We start from the raw sequence: 21,887 nt of genomic DNA, 5'->3' as shown, positions 1-21,887 counted from the left end.
GCTTGAGCTAATCCATGTGAATGTAAGAACCCTGCGCAAACACTGGGGCATGTTAAAGGTTCACCTAGCTAAAGCATTGCCATCATTACATGTTTTAATTTTAAAAGAAATCAATATTTCAAAAGACAAATGCGCTCATTTTGCACGGCATGGCTTTCAGTCTTTCTTTTTGTGCAGAGATAACAAAAGAGGTGGTGGCGTAGTGGTCTATGTGAAAAGTGATTGGCATTGTAAAAGAGTGTCCTTTGATTTTCAAGATGCTGAAGTAGTTGCTGTTTAGAGGCCACCGAGCACTAACATAAATATATTTTTAGACGATTTGGCAAGCTTCCTCCAAAATATGCAGACAGAAGCAGCATTATTTGGGCCGGTGATCTTACTATAGAAATTTTTGCAACAAATAAGACTGCAACATCTGATTACTTAACACTTTTGGCAAGCTACGGACTCGAAAACAATATTCAGAGTTATACACAAGAGGAAATTCTCAGTCATCAATTAACAAGGTCGTGTATAGACCATATCAGCACTGCAAATATAATTCATTTGGCTGTGTTATTAAGGAAAAAGTATCGGACCACTACTTTATTGCTATAGCAGTTTCAGAAGATGCTGTTGCTTTAACTGAAACAAAGACTGTAGAGAAATATGTTTTGAATTCTAATGAAGTAGATAAACGTGTGAGAACGTTTAACTGGGATTCTTTAATGCGGCACGGCCACCCAAAGGCTTACAAACTGTTTGTAGAGGCCTTTAGAGAGATTTACCTTTGCTCCGAAAAGAAAATAAAGCTTAAAAGAAGAAATAAAAAGAGCCCGTGGATTGATAACGAAATAATGGAGCTTTGCAGCGTCAGAAGCAAACTCCTTAGAAAATGCCAAGATAAACCCGGGGATGCTCTTTCAAGAAAAGAATTGAGGCAAATGAGAAACAAAGTAAACGCTAAAATAAGACTAGCTAGGAAGTGCTACCACACAGGCAAGTTTTCAGCTTGCAGTTGTAATACTGGTAAAACGTGGAACTTGGTTAACACTCTAATAGGGAGATCGGCGAAAAAGAGTATTGATAATACTCTTGCAGACGCTTTCGTCCAGTCACCTGCTGTCTAGATAGCGAATTATTTTGACAAACACTTTATCGAGTCAGTAAACAACATCCCAAATGGGTGCATACCGGCAAATCTTCCGAACAATGTTACATTCTCTAATATTCATTCTGCTTTTCTGCCTACTGTTGATGAAGCAGAATTGTAGGATATAATACGATCCATGAGCTTAACAAGATCTCCAGGTTTTGATAAAATTAGGATAAGTGATATAGCTGTGAATTTCGATGTGCTCAAATCAACACTACTTTACATCTTAAATGAAACATGAAAAACCGGTCAGATACATGAAAACATGAAAGTTAGCATTGTGAGACCTCTTTATAAGAAAGGATCTCGAAAACATTACGAGAATTACCGACCAATTTCAATTCTTTCATCTTTGGCAAGCATATTGGAAAAAATAGTCTATGTTAATACGGCCTCATTCTGTGGAAAGTTTAGCCTTATTAACCCAGCACAGTTTGGCATTCGCTCAGGACAGAGTGCTGTGGGCCTGTTGGAAGATTTTAATGACTATACAGTATCTTTAACGAACTAGATTAAAACAAAGTTGTTTTGACTCTTTTCGTTGACTTACAACAAGCATTTGACACATTAGACCCCCCCCCCCCCCCCATGAACGGTTAGTACTATCAAAACTAAACATATGTGGTTTCAGAGGCCCTTATTACTCATCTTTAAAAAATTATTTAACAGGCAGACAGCAGTGTGTCCGTGTGGCGGAGTCCTATAGTTCTTTGTTGCGTGTTAAATCAGGGGTACCATAAGGGTCCGTATTGGGGCCGCTTTTGTTTAACATTTAGGTGAATGATCTTGCTCGCTTACCACTAATAGAAAAAATTTATTTATACGCTGATGACGCGGCTTTGGTTTACTCGAACAAACTTTCGAACGAAGCCGCTAGAGTATTACAGTATGATGTCTGTAAACTACTTGACTGGTTCATTAGTAACAAAATGTTTATTGATAAATCGAAGACTAACATGATATGTTTTCACAGCCCGTATAAAGCAGTCGCGGATATTTCCCCTGTTTATCTCCCCACCAGTGACTGCCTTGCATGCTCATGTCCTCCGGTAACTCTGGTAAATAACACAAAATACCTGGGATTACACTTCGACGACACATTGTCACGGAATGTCCACATTGAAGAGCTCGCAAGGCGCTTATGTGCTGTGTGCGCTCATTTGTATGCCCTAAAATCTTTCTGTGATGTAAATGTTCGTAAAATGGTTTACAAAGCACTTGGTGAATCGATCATAAGGTACGGAATAACAATTTATTGCTTTGCTTCTTCTAGTAGACTTAAGATAATTAACCGCATCCAAAATAAAATTGCCTATAGCCTCTCGTATGGCACACTTGGCCATTGGGAAGATGTCTTGCTGAGCATGTACCAGTCAGACATGTTGTATGTCGAGCAACAAGTTTTGTTCAACGCCATGTGTGAGAGTTGTTTTTCTACTAATTTCAAAAATTTTAATGTGAAATCTCGCAGCTTACGTCAGACAGAAAGATATGTGATACCTCGTGTGCACACAAACTACAGCAAGAGGACTCGTGCTTTCTACGTGCCGGCTAATTTCAATAAATTAAATGATGATGATATTACAGGAACATTCAAACAAATTAAATCACATTTAAGGTCATGGGTGATATGTAATGCCCATATCTTTTAAACTTCTTATTCAGGATTTGAAGCATGCGAACCTTATGGTGAAGTTCTTTTTTTTGCTGTTGATGCATTATTATGTTGCTTTTTGCAATATCATTCTTTTGCAATATTACTTCTTTTCCTATATTTCTTTTTTTTTTCTTTTGTAGTGGGTAACATGCATGTGGCGCTGTGCGGACTGCCACCGCTGCGGCGCGAGACCCGAGCTCGGGCTGCTGATGCGAACGGCTAGGACTCGCGATCAAGAGCTACTTGCGATCCCTCGTACGAGCTGCAATAAACCCCCTTTCATTTGGTGGAGGTGCGGGGTAGACCTCGGAAACTGGAACTCCGAAGCCGGACGCTACCGACTGCTGCGACCATGCCTGACGAAACCACCCAGGAACATGCACCACAGCCTCCGGCGGTCATCGTTTCCGGTGTGTTGCGCCAGCGTGATCCTGCCATCTTTAGCGGCACCGATGATCATGACGTGGAGGATTGGTTGTCATCTTACGAACGGGTGAGCCAACATAACAAGTGGGACGACGTCACCAAGTTGCACAACGTGTTGTTTTACTTAACCGGCGTCGCGAACCTCTGGTTCCGAAACCACGAACACGATTTCGCAACATGGAGCACATTCAAAACAAGTTTCGCTGAAGTGTTCGGGCGCCCCGCTGTGCGCAAGCTTCGCGCAGAACAACGCTTACGGGGGCGTGCGCAACATCACGGTGAAACTTTCACAAGTTACATCGAAGATGTCATTGACCTGTGTAAGCGCGTGAATCCGTCAATGTCAGAACAGGACAAGATAAAACACATTATGAAAGGCATTGATGAGGACGCCTTTCAGATGTTGTTAGCGAAGGATCCGCGTACCGTGGCCGAAGTTATCAATTTGTGCCAAAGTTTTGACGAGCTACGGAAACAACGCATCTTAGCTCGGCGCCCACCGCCTACGGAAGATTCGCTAGCAGCATTAATTATTGGCGACAACCACACAACTTTGCTGACGCAAATAAAAGAATTTGTGCGCGAGGAGGTCGCACGACAGCTCTCGATTTTGCCGACCACGGAGAAGCCTTCTCAATGTTTGGCTCCAGCGCTCCGACAGATAATTCAAGAGCAAGTGACCGAAGCTCTTCCACCTCCGTGTCAGCCGGCTCCCCCGTGGCCGCGCCTCTGACGTATGCTGAAGCCGTTGCGCGGGCGCCTCGTCTACAGGGGTTCTCTCCTCCGCCTTCAGCGCCTCGCCCGCCGGTGTTCTCTCCTCCGCCTTCGCCTCGCCAGCCGGCGGATCCCTTTTTCAGTGCACAGCAGCAGGGTCCAAATCCTTGGCGCACTGCTGACAACCGCCCAATATGCTATGCCTGCGGTACCCCGGGTCATGTAGTGCGCTTCTGCCGCCGGCGCTTGCCGGCCTTCGTGGGCACCCCGCGACGACCCAGCTCCGACTTCCGACCTTTCCGTATGCCTTCACGACCACCACCAGAAGTCTACGCTGCTGATGACATACCGGCACCGCAGTCACAGCTCTACGGCACTCGTCGCTCGCCTTCCCCTCGTCGGCGCTCACTCTCACCCATGCGTCGTAGACCCAGTGCCAGTACTGCTGAGGCGGAAAACTGATTTCCGCAGTTCCTGAGGCACGAACTGCGTCATCGTCGGAACATCAAAGTCCTCGTTTTTCCCCCGCTAACGTTATTGAAGTGTGCGTTGATGGCATCAAATCCCTTGCGCTCGTCGATACAGGTGCTGCTGTATCCGTGATTAGCGAGAAGCTTTGTCGTGCATTGCGGAAAGTGACCATGAAGCCTTCGATTCCATTGCTTAGAACAGCCAGTGCGCAACAAGTACAGCCAGTCGCTATGTGCACTGCCAGAGTGCTGATTCGAGACATTTTGTATTCCATTGATTTCTTTGTGTTAACTTGTTGCTCCCACGATGTCATTCTCGGTTGGGATTTTCTGTCGCGCCATCATGCCGTCATCGACTGTGCACGTGCTGAGGTTCAGTTCTCCGTTCTGTGCGATTTGCCATCTCGCGACTTTCTAGTTCACGATCTTAGCAGGATCTGTGTAGCTTCAGATACTGACCTTCCTCCTCACAGTGCTGTATTTGTCCCTCTTTCATGTGCATCGCTTGCCGAAGCGACGGTCATGTTTACACCCGCTGCCGTCTTCATTCGCCGCCAGCCTATATTGTTGCCTTTCGCCCTCCTCACGGTTCACCATGGTGCTGCAGAAATACTGATTTCTAACCCAAATTCGTACACTTTGGCTTTGCACTGTGGCGAGACTATTGGTACCATCGAGTCTGTGGACGCTGACGCTATTGTGCATTTCCCCATGGCCGACGACGTCGATACTGCCAACGTAACAGCACTGACGCCCCATGTGCCATCTAACCGAGTCCCACCGGATGTTTTTTGTCGCTCCATTGCCGATGACCTCGAGCCGACACAACGTGAGCGGCTAATTACTCTTTTAAATGAGTTTCACGCGTCTTTTGACTGGAACCAAGCATCGTTAGGCCGCACAAGTACCGTCTCTCACCACATTGATACGGGACATCACGCACCATTACGCCAGCGTCCGTACCGCGTGTCATCCACCGAGCGTCGTGTCATCACCGAGCAAGTTGAAGACATGCTTGACCGTGGTGTTATCAAGCCATCGTGCAGCCCTTGGTCATCGCCCGTAGTACTCGTTAAGAAAAAAAATGGCTCGATTCGTTTCTGTGTGGACTATCGTCGCCTCAACAAGATTACACGAAAAGATGTCTATCCTCTACCGCGCATAGATGACGCCCTGGATTGTCTACATGGTGCTGAATTCTTTTCTTCTTTGGACTTGCGATCGGGCTATTGGCAAGTGCCAGTGGATGAATCCGACCGCCCGAAAACAGCTTTCATTACGCCTGATGGCCTGTATGAGTTTACAGTAATGCCATTCGGCCTCTGCAATGCGCCCGCGACATTCGAAAGAATGATGGACAATATTCTGCGAGGCCTCAAATGGAAGACGTGCCTGTGTTATTTAGACGACGTGGTAGTTTTCTCCCCTGATTTCACCACTCACCTCTCTCGTCTACGCGAAGTCCTTACTTGTCTTGCCACCGCCGGCCTTCAACTTAACTTGAAAAAGTGCCGCTTCGGCGCCCGACAGCTGACCATACTTGGCCATGTCGTTTCCAAAGACGGCGTCCTTCCCGACCCTGACAAACTTCGTGCTGTCGCAGAATTTCCGCGGCCGACTACACTGAAAGAGCTCCGAAGTTTTATCGGCCTTTGCTCGTATTTTCGACGCTTTGTACGCAATTTTGCCTGCATCATCGCTCCTCTGACGAAGCTCCTGGCTGGCCCAGGTGACCTTCGCGATTGGACTCCGGCATGTGACCAAGCCTTCACCACTTTGCGTCGTCTGCTTACCTCACCACCTGTTCTACGCCACTATGACCCAACTGCACCGACCGAAGTTCATACAGACGCCAGTGGCGTTGGTCTTGGAGCCGTCCTTGCGCAACGCAAGCCTGGCTTTCCGGAATATGTGGTTGCATATGCGAGTCGTGCCCTCACGAAGGCAGAAACCAATTATTCTGTCACAGAAAAAGAATGTTTGGCTATAGTTTGGGCGTTAAACAAATTTCGCCCTTACTTGTATGGCCATCCGTTCGATGTTGTGACAGACCACCACGCGCTCTGCTGGCTTGCGTCACTGAAAGACCCGTCAGGCCGTCTTGGACGTTGGGCTCTTCGGCTCCAAGAATTTGACATTCGCGTCATCTATCGATCCGGGAGCCAACATTCTGATGCCGATGCACTCTCCCGATCACCCATGAGATCCGACGAAACGCCACCCTCACCCGTAGAGTGCCCGGTTGCTACACTTGCTGTTACTGACATGCCGTCTGAACAAAGGAAAGACCCGTGGATTGTGTCTCTCATTGACATTCTTCACAGTCCTCAAAGGCTACATGCCCTCGAGCCCTTCGTCGCCAAGCCACCCATTTCGTGCTACGGGACGCCATCTTGTACCGCCGAAACTATCAGCCGGACGGTCGCAAATGGCTGCTAGTCATCCCTCGCCATTTGCGCTCCGACATATGCACGTATTTCCACGCCGACCCCCAACAAGCTCATGCTGGCGTCCTGAAAACCTACGAGCGGCTCCGTCAGCGCTACTACTGGCGCGGCATGTATTCTTATGTCCGCAAATACATTCGGTCATGTGTAGCCTGTCAGCGACGCAAGACATCTCCTCATACGACTGGCCCTCTGCAACCTTTGCCGTGTCCTGCACGTCCTTTTGATCGGATTGGCATTGACCTCTATGGGCCTCTTCCATCCACTGCTAAAGGAAATCGTTGGATAATTGTTGCAGTAGACCACCTCACAAGATATGCCGAAACCGCTGCACTTGCTTCGGCTGCTGCTCGCGATGTCGCCGCATTCATGTTACGGCATTTCATCTTACGGCATGGCGCACCGCGAAAACTGCTCAGCGACCGAGGCCGTGTCTTCTTGTCCGAAGTTATTAATGAGCTACTCGCCGCTTGCCGCACTATTCACCGCACCACTACGGCGTATCACCCACAGACTAACGGTCTCACGGAACGGTTCAACCGCACTCTGGGTGACATGCTCACCATGTATGTTGCGTCTGATCATTCCAATTGGGACAATGTCCTCCCTTTTGTGACGTACGCGTATAACACCGCCGTTCAGGCTACCACAGGCTTCTCCCCATTTTTCCTTCTTTATGGACGTGAACCATCCACTACCCTCGACACTATGCTACCATATCATCCGGATGCCTCTGAATTCACCCCTCTTTCCGAAGTTGCTCGCCATGCTGAAGAGTGCCGCCAACTGGCTCGCTTGTTCACGTCGGATACCCAAGGTATCCACAAAGATCGCCGCGACAACGGGCAGCCCACACAGTCCTTCGCCGTGGACTCTCACGTCTGGCTTCAGCTGCCCTTCCAATCTCCAGGCCTTAGCCCAAAGCTTGCTCCAAAATATCAGGGTCCGTACCGGATCGCCGCGTGTACATCGCCGGTGAATTATGTGGTGGAACCGGTGACGCCATCTTCGGACAAACGCCGCCGTGGCCGCGAGACGGTTCACGTCAGTCGTCTGAAGCCGTACCACGACCCCCTTATCGTGTCATCACCTTAGGTCGCCAGGATGGCTCCTCTTCGCGGCGGGGGCAATTGTAGTGGGTAACATGCATGTGGCGCTGTGCGGACTGCCACCGCTGCGGCGCGAGACCCGAGCTCGGGCTGCTGATGCGAACGGCTAGGACTCGCGATCAAGAGCTACTTGCGATCCCTCGTACGAGCTGCAATAAACCCCCTTTCACTTTATATATTTCTTTCTTTTTCATTATTTATTTATTTGTACACATATCAGTACAACCAGCTGACTGCCCAGCCTTGCATACAAGCAATGTTGCTTATGCGAGCTGTATACTGTAACCATGACACGACTGGATGTAATAAAGATTATTATTAATTTTATATATAGTAAAACCTTGTTATAACAAAACGGGATATAACGAAGCAATTGTGATTCCCCTTGAAGTTCCAATAGATGCCCATGTATATAAAACCTTGTTTTAACGAAGCTAAAGTTTCCTCACGATGGGTATAACGAACCATTCTTTAGAGCGCAGCTCTGTGGCGCCCATTCCTGTGTTTCGTTGCGCCGTCGTGCCTAGCCATAACCAGCTCCGCAACTGGGGCCAGCGCGCTGCTCTAGCTGCGTGCGCTTCTGGCGCCATCTCTCGTGCACGGCACGAGCCTTGGTCTGTTCGCTCCTCCTCTGATGCCACCGATGTGCGGCGGCAATCAGAGCGCCAGCTCGGGGGCGGCTGATCTCGATGATGTGCTGCTGCCCAAGCCGAAATGCATAGCTGCCGCCATTCGCCACTGCGTGTACCCCTTCCCCCCTCCTCTCTTCTGTGGCGGCGACTGCGCGAGAGTGCATGGTATTCTCCGGTTGCCGAAGCACCAGCTCGGTATCAGCGGATCACGGTGCGTGCTTCTCAAGCCCAAACGCAAAGCCACCTTCAGTTAACTCGCTAGCAGCGTTAGTCAGCCGCTGCCATCTCTTCCTATGCACCTATGCTGCCATCTCTTCCTATGCCTCCCGCAACCTCCCGATAAGTGCGGCTGCTGCGCCAAGCTACGCTTCGTTTGCGGCGGCTAGTGCGAAATGTTCCGCACCAGATGAATTGTCCGAGGCTCACAGACAGTTTATACTAGAATATAATGCGTCTGCCTATATAAGTAGTTCATTCCCAGCCAGTTCTTTCTGAGCAATGGGCAAGGCAACCGGTGGAATTCCTTCGTCTGCCGCTTCTGTTAAACGAGCTGCCCGAGCAGAGGCCCAGCGCTGTCGCAGCCAGAATCCAGAGGTGCGCTATGCCGAACCAGGCATTGGTGCAGCAAGTCGAGCATAAATCCATCTATTTCTCCGACCACAAAGCTACCTGCATGACAATCAAGAACTCGGAGTGGAGTGTTCCTTGAAGAAGTGAAGAATAAGAAGTTGTAACTGCCAATACATGTCTTGCTCGAATTATTTGCCTCAGTATATAGAAAAGCCAAAACAGCTGAAGAGCTGGGCTAAAATTTCGCATTAGGATGTAATGTAATCGTCGGCAATTTTTTTCCACAACGAGCATTTACTGGTGGACCCGCCCGCTCTTCCACTGCGTGTGTGGGGCAGCACCGACTGCAGTTTTGTTGTTGCTTGTCGTTACCTCCATGCGCATCAACGATATCAGTATTTCTATCTGTTCGATCGTGCAAGTTCCCCGCCACCAGAAAGGAGATGGATGACGGCAAACGGAAGCGCAAAACGATATCAATCGAGCAGAAGGTGGTTATGCTGAAAGTCGAGTCCGGTGTGAAGAAGAAAAAAGTGGCCAACTATTTCGGCATAGTGTTGAGCTGCTATCAATGATTTTGAGCAGCAAAGAAGCTGTCAACAGTGCTGCCGCACGTGGCATAAAAGGCGACGGAAAGAAGCTGCGAGCCCCCGCTTTTGAAGCTGTAGAGAAGGTGGTCTTAAGTGGTTTTGGGACGCAAGAACAAGCGGCACTGCTGTGAGTGGGGCACTGTTGCAGTGCAAAGCGAGGGGTTTCGCGTGCATCATGGGGCACGACGATTTTGTGGCGAGTGTCCGCTGGCTGCAGCGTTTCGAGGAGCGCCACGACATCGTTGGCAGGGCTGTCAGCAAGGAAGCGCAGTTTGTCACCGCGAAGCTGCAGTGGCGTGGGTGGAGACAAACGTCAGACAGCTGCTAGAAAAATACAGTGCCAAGGATTTATTCAACGTGGATGAGACAGCCCTGTTCTACCAGATGTTACCGCAAAAAACCTTGGCTTTCAAAGGTGAACGCTGCCAGGGTGGTAAACAGAGTAAGGTCCGCGTAACAGTGTTGCTTTATGCCAACATGGATGAGTCGGAAAAGGTGCCTGCACTCGTGGTCGGCAAAAGTGCGTCCCCACGATGCTTCAAAGGCAAACGAAAGCTCCAAGTGAGTTATGTGTGCAACTGTAAGGCTTGCATGATGAGAGAAATTTTTGCACAATGGCTGCGAGAGTGGGACGACTGGCTGGGCAAGCTGAACTGGAAGATATGCCTCGTACTGGACAACTGCGTGGTCCACCACAGTGCTGCCGTGCTCAAAAACATCGAGCTATGCTTCTTGCCACCAAACTGCACTGCAGTTGTGCAACCCCTTGACCAAGGAGTTATCATGGATTTTAAAGGGACACTAAAGCGAAACAATAAAGCAGTTTAGACTAATGAAGCATAGTTTGAGAACCCTGCAGGCAGTCATTTCAAAAGAATAGTTTGATTATTAGATGAGAAAATGAAGGTCCAAGTATCAGTATTTGAATTTCTTGCCGAAACCCCAGCGCTGGTATGTCAGCGTGACGTTTGGGATTCCAAAGTATGTTTTCACATATGGGATCGCGTTGGCTGAATAAAGGTTCCCGAAACATGCCATGTTTAATACTTGGTTCCTTTAGAACACAATGTAGTCAATCTGTACCGCTACATATAATTAGTAGGCCCTAGAAAATGCCATCAAAATCCGAGACGTCACAGCCCCCAGGTGCGGGAACTTAAGTAGGCGTCGCCACCCGTATTTCGTTCTTGCACTTTTTCTGGCTTACCAAACGTCTTATCATTGTAAGAGTAATGTTTTTGGTGTTGTAGAATGGTAATTTACTGATGCAGAAGAAATCATTTTTCACTTTAGTGTCCCTTTAAGTAGGGCTACCGCAAGCGTGTGATCGACCGGATTCTGCTCAATAGGAACATGAAGCGCGAGTCCACGATCGACTTGTACCAGGCGATCGAGATGCTAAAGGCTGCTTAAATGGCTGTACTGGCAAGCACGATCGCCAATTGCTTCCGGCCTGCTTCATGCCGACGTGGTGGCGGAGGCGGGAATTGTGCGCGCGGTGACGGGGGTGCCTAATGACGACAGTGACGAATGTGTCGACGACAGCCTGGCGCCTAATATTGGTGAACCCGACGTACCAACGCCCGCGCAAGCGTTGGATGCGGCAGACCTGCTGCGCCGTTTCTTTGGCGCTCATGATGATGGCGAGGACAGGCTCAAAATAGCTGCTGCAGCTGAAAAAGCCATCATTCGCCTGAAGAATGAAAGATGCCCTCGGCTCACGAAGAGGGTCCTACATAAATTGAGGACGACGAAACGAGCTATGGAAAGAAGAATGATGGGTGTAACGTTAAGGGATAAGAAAAGAGCAGATTGGGTGAGGGAACAAACACAAGTTAATGACATCTTAGTTGAAATCAAGAAAAAGAAATGGGCATGGGCAGGACATGTAATGAGGAAGGAAGATAACCGATGGTCATTAAGGGTTACGGACTGGACTCCAAGGGAAGGGAAGTGTACCAGGGGGCGACAAAAAGTTAGGTGGACGGATGAGATTAAGAAGTTTGCAGGGATAACATAGCCACAATTAGTACATGACTGGGGTAGTTGGAGAGGTATGGGAGAGGCCATTGCTCTGCAGTGGGCGTAACCAGGCTGATGATGATGAGACAGGACTGGGTCCCGGCTGGTCGCTTGCGATACCGCAGATCTGGAGAGTACCTCCGGGTACGCGTGCTCCAGCATGAACACTTCAGCAGCTTCCGGAACAGCATCAGGCACCTCTCGCAGGGGCAGGCGGCTCAGGGCATCAGCAGGTCCCAAGTCCTTTCCCGGACGGTAAACCAGCTGTTAACTGTAAGCTGCCAGCCTCAAGGCCCAGCGTACCACTCGAGGTGATGTCTGCACAGGAACTGCCTTGTCAGGCCCTAGCAGCCCCAACAGCGGCTTGTGGTCTGTGACTGCCTCGAACTTTCGGCCCCACAGATACTGGTGGAAGCGTTCGACACCGAACATGAGGGCCAGGCCTTCCTTGTCCAGCTGGCTGTAGCGTTACTCTGCAGCATGAAGCTGACATGAAGCAAACGACACAGGCATTCCTGGCCATCCTTGTCTCGGTGCGCCAGGACAGCTCCCATGCCGTACGGCGACGCATCTACGATCAGGATGACAGCCTTGGCAGGCTCGAAGTGTACCAGCACTGGAGCCTTGCTGATTAGCTCCTTGCTGCGCTGAAAAGCCTGGTCCTGCTCCTTCTTCCAGAGTCATTGCTGACCATCTTGAAGCAGAAGATGAAGCAACTGTACATGCTCAGACAGGTTCGGCAGGAAACTCCTGTAGAAGTTGACGAGGCCGAGGTAGCTCTGAAGCTCCTTCTTGTTCTGGGGCTTAGGCGCCTTGAGCACAGCATCAACTTTGCGGGGAGCCAGGGCTAGGCCAGCCTAGAAAATGACACGTCCCAAGTACTCAACACTGGGGGACAGGAGCATGCACTTTTCCAGCTTGAGCTTGAGACCAACGTCTTGCAGTCGTGCCAGGACATTGTGCAGGTTCTGCAGGTGGTTCCCGTCATTGCTGCCAGTAACCAGGATGTCAACCAAGTACACCACCACGTACCTCATGCCCCTGAGGAGGTTGTCCATCCCCCTCTGAAATATGGCTGGGGCTGAGGCCACGCCAAATGGTAAGCACGTGTACTGGAAGAGCGTCAAAGTTGACGATATTGTGACATACTTCAGGGAGGCATCCTGGAGCACCAGCTGCTGGTAAGCATCTCTGAGGTCGAGCTTGGTAAACTTCTGTCTACCGGAGAATGCTGACCAGAGATCTTCAATCTGGGGCAGCGGGTAATTCTTGACGGTAGCGACGGGGTTTCTGGTAACCTTGAAATCCCCACAGATCCTGACACTGCCGTCTCGTTTGAGGACTGGTACGATGGGAGCGGCCCATTCAGATGTCTTGACAGGCACCAGGATGCCCTCTCACTGTAACCGTTGCAGCTCCTGGGTGACCCCGTCTTTCCGGGCGAACGGCAGAGGGCGAGGCTTGAAAAAAACGTGGCTGGGCTCCCTCAGGTACATAGATGCCAGCCGTCGTGCCGGTGAATATGTCTACCCCTGGCTGGAACAGGCACTTGGACTCGGTCAGGAGGCTGGGGACCACTTTCACCACATGCACGCTGGCTTCCTGGTACTCTGCCAGACGAACGCCCAGAGCATGAATCCAGTTTTGGCTCAGCAGCGTCAGCGACAACCCCTTAGTTAGGTAAAGGGGAAGGGTTGCCTCCCCGTCGCCAAAGTGAATGCTGACCTGTGCCTGACTCTGGACCCGGGAGAGCTGCTTGGAGTAGCTGCGCAGCACCACGCCTGAAGCCTCGACGGACACGCTGAGGAAGGTACGCTTGAAGAGTTTCCTGGCCATTACTGACACGCTGGCCCCTGTGTCCAGTTCCGTGGAAATGGGGTGCCTGCAGACTTCGACGGTCAGCATGTACAGCGGCACAGACGATGGAACAAAGCCTGTGTGCCACATGTCGAAAATCGGCGGGCCACAACGTGGAGCCTGGCCGCGGAAGAACTTGAGCCTGCTGCCGCACACCCCCGCCACGTACCCTTGCGCCGGCTACCCTGGCCACAGGCATGTGTGGTACCTGAGCTGGAACCAGGCTGCTGCTGCTGTCCACTGTTCGTCCTCACCCTTCGGCATACACGTGCCAGGTGCCCAATTTTCCCGCACATGAAGCACTGTGCTTGAGAGAACTGGCACTGTGAGGGGGAGTGGGCACCACGACAGCGGCCGCAGGTGCTACCCTTTGTCGCCAACTTGTTGACCGCCGCTTCTGCCAATGGTGAGCCAGTCGCACGGGCAATCTCGCCGGCTTCCTTGCCGGCAGCTTCTATTACCAGCGCTGCCTTCACGGCGTCGTCCAGCAAGGGGTCGGGAAGCTCCAGAAGTCGCGTCTGCATGGCGGGGTTGTTGATGCCCAGGCGAAACGGTCCCGGAGCAGCGACTCCAGCTGGTCCCCGAAAACGCAGGCACTCGCTAACCCTCCTAACGCAACAACGAACTTCCCGAGGGTCTCTCCTTCCCGGCAGCTCCAGTTGTTGAATCGGAAACGCTCCATTAGTGTGGATGGACGGTGCTTGGTTGAAGCGCAGTATGGCGAGCAGCTCACCCAGTGCCTTAACCTGCGGCGTGGCTGGCTTGAGAAGGTCGAGCAGGAGACTGAAGACGCAGGTCCAGCAGCAAGCCAGGAAAATGTCTCACTGTTTGGCCTCGGGTGTGTCGTTTTCCCAGGAGAACACGTGGACTTGTTCGTCGTAAACTGTCCAGGTGGACCCATCTCCCTTGAAGGGCTCAAGCCTTCCGTACAGCGGCATGGCGGCAGCAACGGGGGGTAGTGTTTCACTGCTCACAGTGGCGTGGGATGATCCATGGATACTCGTCGGCTGTGTCATGATCCACCAGGGTTCGTGCATGAGGGAGGGCTCAAGGCACTCTACGTTAGACAGACGCTTCGCAGCACAGTGGTGATGAACAATGACTTACCGCCGAGCAGCTGTGCTCGTCTGTGTTTATTGATGCGGTGACTAATGTTGCCTACCGAGCCTGGCAAACCACCGAGCCTGGCGGGCCAACGAAGATTATGCCTGAGGGGGCGTCACATGCTTGTTACAGAATGAAGGACTTACGCGCAGTGCTGTGTTAGATGGCACATGTGCTTAGAGCTCACACACGAGTGACAAGTTCCAGAACTGTGGCTTCACTGCAGCGCGGCATGGGCTGCCGTGAAACCAACCTCTACGCAAAATTTGTACTGTTGTGAAGCCACACTGTAAGGCAAAATTTGCATTTAAACTGCATCCCGACTTAAAAAAAAATCGGTGCGAGTTATACATGCCAAAATATGGTACTTACAATGGGAGATAGAAGCAGCAGCCGGCATGTCGCTCGGTCAGAAATGCCACTGTGCAAGTTGGCGCGCTGCTTAGAGCATAGTCGGCGGCATAGTATCGTCGAACTAATTGTCGCAAATGCTTATGCATTCTAATTATCAAGTGTTCTTGCACATTTAAATATATGTAATTTTGACAGGATCACAGTGTCAGTTCGAATAAATTGGAAGTTCAAATTAAACGAGTGCAAATTAAGGACATTCCACTGTACAATCAGATATTGTACAGCTAGACCTGAATAAAACATTCGGTAAAATTGGCACTTTACTCCACTGTATCAACATTTCATTATAATAACAAATAAGTATAGTTGCAATTAACTTTCTTTACCCAAAACGGGCCGTAAATATTTCTTAAACAAATTTTAATGACAAGAAAGATTCATTTTGTTGAATTTGAGAGTCAGTGACCAAAGCTCCTGTTTCATGCCACGTCGACAATATTTTTGGTACATATTGTAACGGATACGAAAGGGGCGGACAAGAAGAGAGAAGACGAAGAGGACGAGGAGTTTGGGAGGCTGAGCTGCACTGCGATCACGCTACGATCATCGTCCATCGCCTGTTAATAAAACCATTTCCTCGCAACTCTTCAAAACAGTTGTGGTGGAAGGTGCTGGGTAATCGACACCCGATGACGGAGGCTGAACCACAAGTTCTTCGACGGAGCCGTCGCCTTGCTGGACTCCCACCGAATCCACCAGAGTTGAATATGTCCCACGACGCAGACGAACAACGGCCCATTCCAACTGCTGCGCCGACAAGTTCTGTTCTGCAACTGAGAGATGCGCGTCCCTTCGTCGGAAGATCGGACAAAGACGTCGAGGAATGGCTCATCCATTATCACCGGGTGAGTGCCGCCAACAAGTGGAACAGCGCTTCTCAGCTTTCGAACGTCGTGTTCTTTCTAACGGATACGGCGTTGTTGTGGTTCGACAATCACGAGGAGACGTTCACAACATGGGGAAGATTTGTTTCGGAAATCAAAGAGCGATTCAGCGACTCCTCGCCGAAAAATAAAAGGACAGAACAGACGCTACTGCAACGTGCGCAAGTGCCAGGCGAAACCTGCACGACGTACATCGAGGCAGTAATAAAACTGTGTAGGACGGTGGACTGTGGAATGTCCGAGGAAGACAAAGTCGGGCACATCCTAAAAGGAATTGCCGAGGATGCATAGAATTTCCTCATTGCAAAAGACAACCTGGCTTCCGTCGCTGACGTCATTCGGCACTGTCGCACTTTCGAGCAACTAAAGACGAGGCGCATCACGCTGAAGTTTGGCAGGCTAGCCAATGTGACAACAGTTGCAAGCGTGGACAGCAACCAGCCTCTCGATCTTGCATGAACGATCCGGGAAATAGTTCGGGAAGAGCTCAGCCTGCACGCGCAAGTGACACATCCAGGCACTCATAGCTTCCGCCTACCACCAGATTTTGAGCCAAACGTGGCATCCTTCTCTCCGTATCTTGCGTCAAGGGGCACTGAGGATTATGAACTCGCGCCTCGACAGCAGCCACGTCTCTATGACAGAGGCCCTGCTTATGACGCTCGGCCACAACGAGAGCAGCCACGTTTTTACCCCCGAGGCCCTCTGACTTCTGTCAGGCCGCGACAAGAACAGCACCAACCCTACTACCACGACGTGACTTATGAAAGATACAACGGATTTCAGCAAGCAGCAGGGACACGTTATCCACATGACAACAAACTTTCTCGCCGCCTGCAGAAGCCTACCATTCGTTTTGAGGAAGACGCTGTGAACTGTGACCCTCCCGTGTGCTACAACTGCGGTTCCACAGGCTATATAGCTCGGTATTGTCACCAAGGCCGTCAATCACGTAGGACACCACCGATGTTCTCGTCACCCAGAACCCGTACTTCATATGATTTGTGGACGACCGATTTCCTTACAATGGACCACTTCTCACACGAGCCCAGACGCGGCGATTCGCTAGCATCTGAGCGCAGTTTGACGCCACCAAATAACCGTCCCCTCCGCTCTCCGTCTCCTCGGCGCCGTTCTTCCTCACCGCCGCCGGGAAACTAGCATCCGCGGCCAATGGAGGTGTGGTCGCCGGACGGTCTTTGCCAGGAATGCCTCTGCCTGTTGTGATGCTCAAAAACAAAGTGAATGTCTCGATTGACGGAATACCGACCATGGCGTTAGTTGATACTGGGGCGACTGTGACTGTGATGAGCTTCGCTTTCAAAAACTGTCTAGGCCACAAAGTTATGTTTTCTTGGAACGACGGTATTACCTTTCGTGGAGTAGGCAGCGAGTGGCTTCATCCCCTTGGCGTTTGTGCTGCGAGTGTTTTGTTGGCTGGGAAAGTTTGTGTCGGAATTCCTTGTTCTTTCTCGTTGTTCGCACGATGTTATCCTTGGGATAGATTTTCTTGAACAGTGCGGCACTTCCGTGGATTGTGGTTGTGGCGAAATATCACTGAACAAGTTATTTATATCAGCACATTCCGAACAAAGGTCGGGTGGTGAAGACAGGGACACAGACACACTCAGTGTTCTTGATGAAGTGATTGCACCATCGTGGTGCCTGACGCCCGTTCGTTGATGCTGATTGTGTTGACCTTGTAGTTAGGCCTCTCCGCATAAACTGTGCTAAAAAAGATATACTTGTGCCCTGCTCTGTCGTGTGCATGACGAAAGGAGTCGCCACATTGTGGGTGCTGAACTGTTCCGCCACGCCGGTTGTCCTTCCTCGCGGTATGAAAATCGCTCTCTTCGATAAAGCCGCGTGTAGCTCAATAGCGGCACTAACTACGGACGTCTCTAAAGCTTGCGCTCCTTGCGATCATCGCCATTCTGAAGAGCTAATGCTTAGCATGATCAGCAAGGCTCTCGGTACATCGGAACGGCAAGCACTGGTACAGGTCCTTGCCAGGCATGAGGCTGCATTTGACATCACGCATGGAGATGCACCCCTTCATTTACCGTCGTCCCGCGCTCGTCACAGAATAGATACCGGCTCAGCACCACCAGAAGCCCTACCAGACACCAGAAGCCCTACCGAGTGTCATCGTCCCAGCGCAAAGTTATTGCAGAGCAAGTCAAGGAGATGATGAACAAAGGTGTCGTTCAAGAATCGTGTAGTCCATGGGCAGCCCCATTAATCCTGGTCCGAAAAAAAGATGGCTCCTGGAGATTCTGCGTGGACTACAGACATCTAAATGCAGTGACGAAGAAGGATGTATATCCGCTACCCCGAATCGATGACGTCACTGATTGCTTACACTCTGCTTCTTACTTCTCAACACTTGATTTGCGATCGGGGTATTGGCAAATACCTATGGACCCTGCCGACAAGGAAATCACCGCTTTCGTGACTCCAGATGGCCTACTCGAATTTAATGTTATGCCTTTTGGCCTTTGCAATGCTCCTGCCACCTTTGAAAGATTCATGGACACAGTACTACGTGGACTAATGTGGGAGATATGCATGTGTTACCTCGATGATGTTATAATCTTTGCCGCACGTTTGAAGAACATAACGAATGCCTCAGCCTCGTTCTCGACTGCATTGAGAAAGCTGGACTGGTTCTAAACTCAAAAAAGTGTCGGTTCGGCGAACGTCAAACACTGGTCCTGGGACACTTAGTCGACAAGGATGGCGTCAGACCCGATCCTCGTAAGATTCAAGCAGTGAGCTCCTTCAAGCCACCGCAGTCAGCACGAGAACTCCGCTCATTCATTGGCCTATGTTCGTATTTTCGTCACTTTGTTCCCCGGTTTGCCGACATCGTTCACCCGTTGACAAGTATTTTGCGACAAAATGCATCCTTCAATTGGACACCAGACTGTGACGCATCATTCTCTCAACTGAAGTTTATACTAACGTCAGCACGCCTCTTGCGTCACTTCGATCCATCTTGCCCGACTGAAGTTCACACTGATGCGAGTGGAATCGGGATAGGAGCGGTACTTGTACAACGTCACAGTGGCGCAGAACATGTTGTCGCATATGCCAGCCATTGCCTGAGCAAATCTGAACGCAATTATGCGGTTACGGAACAGGAATGCCTGGCAGCCGTTTTCGCCATACAAAAGTTTCGGTGTTATCTTTACGGTAGACCATTCAAGATTATCACTGACCACCATTCTTTATGCTGGCTGATCGGTTTGCGTGATCCCTCTGGTCGTCTCGCACGTTGGGCGCTGCGCCTCCCGGAATACGACTTTGTGGTATCGTTCAAGAGTGGCCGTCGTCATGCTGACGCAGACTGCCTCTCTCGGATTCCTCTTGCGACTACCGACTGCGATGCAGAGAATTTTGACGACTGTCTCGCTGCTGTTACTTCTACGTTCCCTGATGCGGCAGACTTTCAGCGAGAACAACGAAATGATGTTACCCTCGATCCGCTTTTTTGTCACTGCCTGTACATCTAAAGGCAGCGGTCGCTTTACTGTCCGTGATAAATTGCTCTACAAAACTAATTACTCCGGGCATGGAGCGCGTTTTCTGCTTGTTGTCCCCGAGAGTCTCCGCTTCGACGTTCTACGCGCCATGCATGACGATGTGACATCCGGCCATTTCGGCTTCGTACGAGCGCTGCATCGCACGCAGGAGCGCTTTTACTGACCCAAGATGTACAAAACAACCAAGCGCTATGTCGCTAGTTGTGAAACGTGCCAACGTCACAAGCGGCCGACCACCGCAGCCCCGGGTCCCCTTTGGCCATTGACACCGCCCAGTATGCCGTTCGAGCAAGTAGGGATTGACCTTTTGGGTCCATTCCCGTTATCTAACAACAAGAACCGTTGGATAATTGTCTGCGTAGACCATCTTACACGGTATGCAGAAACTGCAGCCATACCGTCTTCTACCGCTGCTTGCGTGGCAGTCTTCCTGCTGTGTTCCGTGGTCCTTCGTCATGGCCCACCATGTGTCATCATCAGCGACCGTGGTCGCCAGTTCACTGCTGATGCCATTGAAGAGTTACTTCGTTTGTGCACTTCACAGTTCCGTCATTCCACGCCGTATCATCCACAGGCCAATGGCCTCGTTGAAAGGACGAACAGAACGCTGACCAACATGCTTGCCATGTACGCCTCCTCCAATCATAAGAACTGGGAAGACTTGCTTCCATTCATCACTTACGCATACAACACGGCGAAACATGAAACCACGAACTATAGCCCATTTTATCTTTTGTATGCAAGGTTACCGCGAAGCCCTCTCGACACTTTCTTACCCTTCGTACTGCACAGTGACGATTCTGTATCGAAGACTTTGTGTCTCGCCGGAGAAGCCCGTCGAATAGCTCGTCTTCGTACTCTGGCCTCGCAAAGTCGTTCGAAAGAGCGATACGACGACCGTCACGTACAAGTATCGTTGGAGAAAGGTGACTTGGTCCTTCTTTGGACACCGCAACGCAAGCGCGGATTGTGCCAAAAGTTCTTGTCACAATATTCAGGCCCATTTGTAGTCGTGGACCGCCTGAGCGAACTCACTTACGTCATAGCTCGCCTCCTGCGCGATGGTCGGCGATCAAGCAGAACTCAGCTGACTCATATTGCTCGCCTGAAGCCTTTCTACACTGCTTGTCCATCCTGACTCGCCCTACGGGCTTTGTCTGCTTGCGGGGAAATGTAACGGATACGAAAGGTGCGGACAAGAAGAGAGAAGACGAAGAGGACGAGGAGTTTGGGAGGCCGAGCTGCGCTGCAATCACGCTACGATCATCGTCCATCGCCTGTAAATAAAACCATTTCCTCGCAACTCTTCGTAACAATATCTATCGGAACAAAGCAAAGCCTGCAAAGCTCTCCCATCCCCTCCATTGATCCCCCCTCCCCTTCCAAGCCAAGTGCACAATGCGTGGAATGACGTCGTGCATCAAGCCACCAGGCTTCTTGGCTCACCCTCGCACGCTTTCCCTTGCACTTACAGCATGTGGCGCACAAGAGGAAAGTGAATTTTTTCACGTTCCTTGGCGATTTTGTTATTGCAGGTTTCATCAGTATAAGAATAAACAAATCAGAGCACCAGCCCTGTCAAGCAGCTACTGTGATATCGATAAATGTTTCCTTTAATGACAAGTTAATTTGCTTTCAGTCATATTCATACGCAAACAGGGTATCAGCCTTAAGGATGAAGGCAACATGACAACTTTGCCTGTCGAAAGTGTCCAAAGGTGTTGGTGTACAGTTCACTGTTTGCAAATATATCACACCGCAAGTGCTCAATATTCCGAACTTCAATATTTCTGCAGCTACTTTGTCAACAAAGTTCATTCTATATACATGCTCCTAGTGTTAGCAAAAAATTATCACTTAGAAGTGTCAAGAGTGCAGGGAACTGCAAGTTGTTTGCACATGTTGAATACAACACAAGACCACTTCAGCATTGTCAAGCATTTGGACAGAACTGCTTTCAGGTGCGTTAAATCTGTGCCAGAGTAAGCCGTGTTCAGTTTATAATTTCGAGCTAAGCACACACCTTGAAGAGGATGTCGGTGCACATGGCCTTGCCATGTGTGATGATGGGCTCCTCGTCTTCGCCTTTGCCATCCCAGCAGTCAAGCTCCACGCACCTGCACCACAGCCAGTTGTGGTTACTGTACACGAAACGCACTCCTCCGAGGCAAGGCTCTTTCAGCATGAAGTTAGCGGAAAGTAGCAGAACTCAATTTTCAGGTAACCAATGTACAGTTGTCATCACTGCGCACAAATTACACTGTTCTTTTTATATACATGCAAATATGCATGTGTCTTTACTGCAGTCCCT

At 50.2% G+C, this 21,887-nt stretch overlaps 1 protein-coding gene across 1 annotated transcript in view; it reads right to left on the bottom strand.

Moving 5' to 3' along the window:
* norpA (no receptor potential A) overlaps positions 1–21,887 on the bottom strand; it is a 307,805-nt gene that overhangs the window by 152,243 nt on the left and 133,675 nt on the right. The window contains exon 13 of the mRNA XM_072289167.1: positions 21,600–21,693. Within this exon, the coding sequence (XP_072145268.1) occupies positions 21,600–21,693 (94 nt within the window). The remainder of the gene's footprint in view (positions 1–21,599; positions 21,694–21,887) is intronic.

The sequence above is a fragment of the Dermacentor andersoni genome, chromosome 7, assembly GCF_023375885.2.
Source record: "Dermacentor andersoni chromosome 7, qqDerAnde1_hic_scaffold, whole genome shotgun sequence".
In the NCBI taxonomy this organism is placed as follows: domain Eukaryota; kingdom Metazoa; phylum Arthropoda; class Arachnida; order Ixodida; family Ixodidae; genus Dermacentor; species Dermacentor andersoni.
The sequence above is the reverse complement of the archived record's forward strand: the minus strand, read 5'-3'. Positions and strand labels throughout refer to the sequence as shown.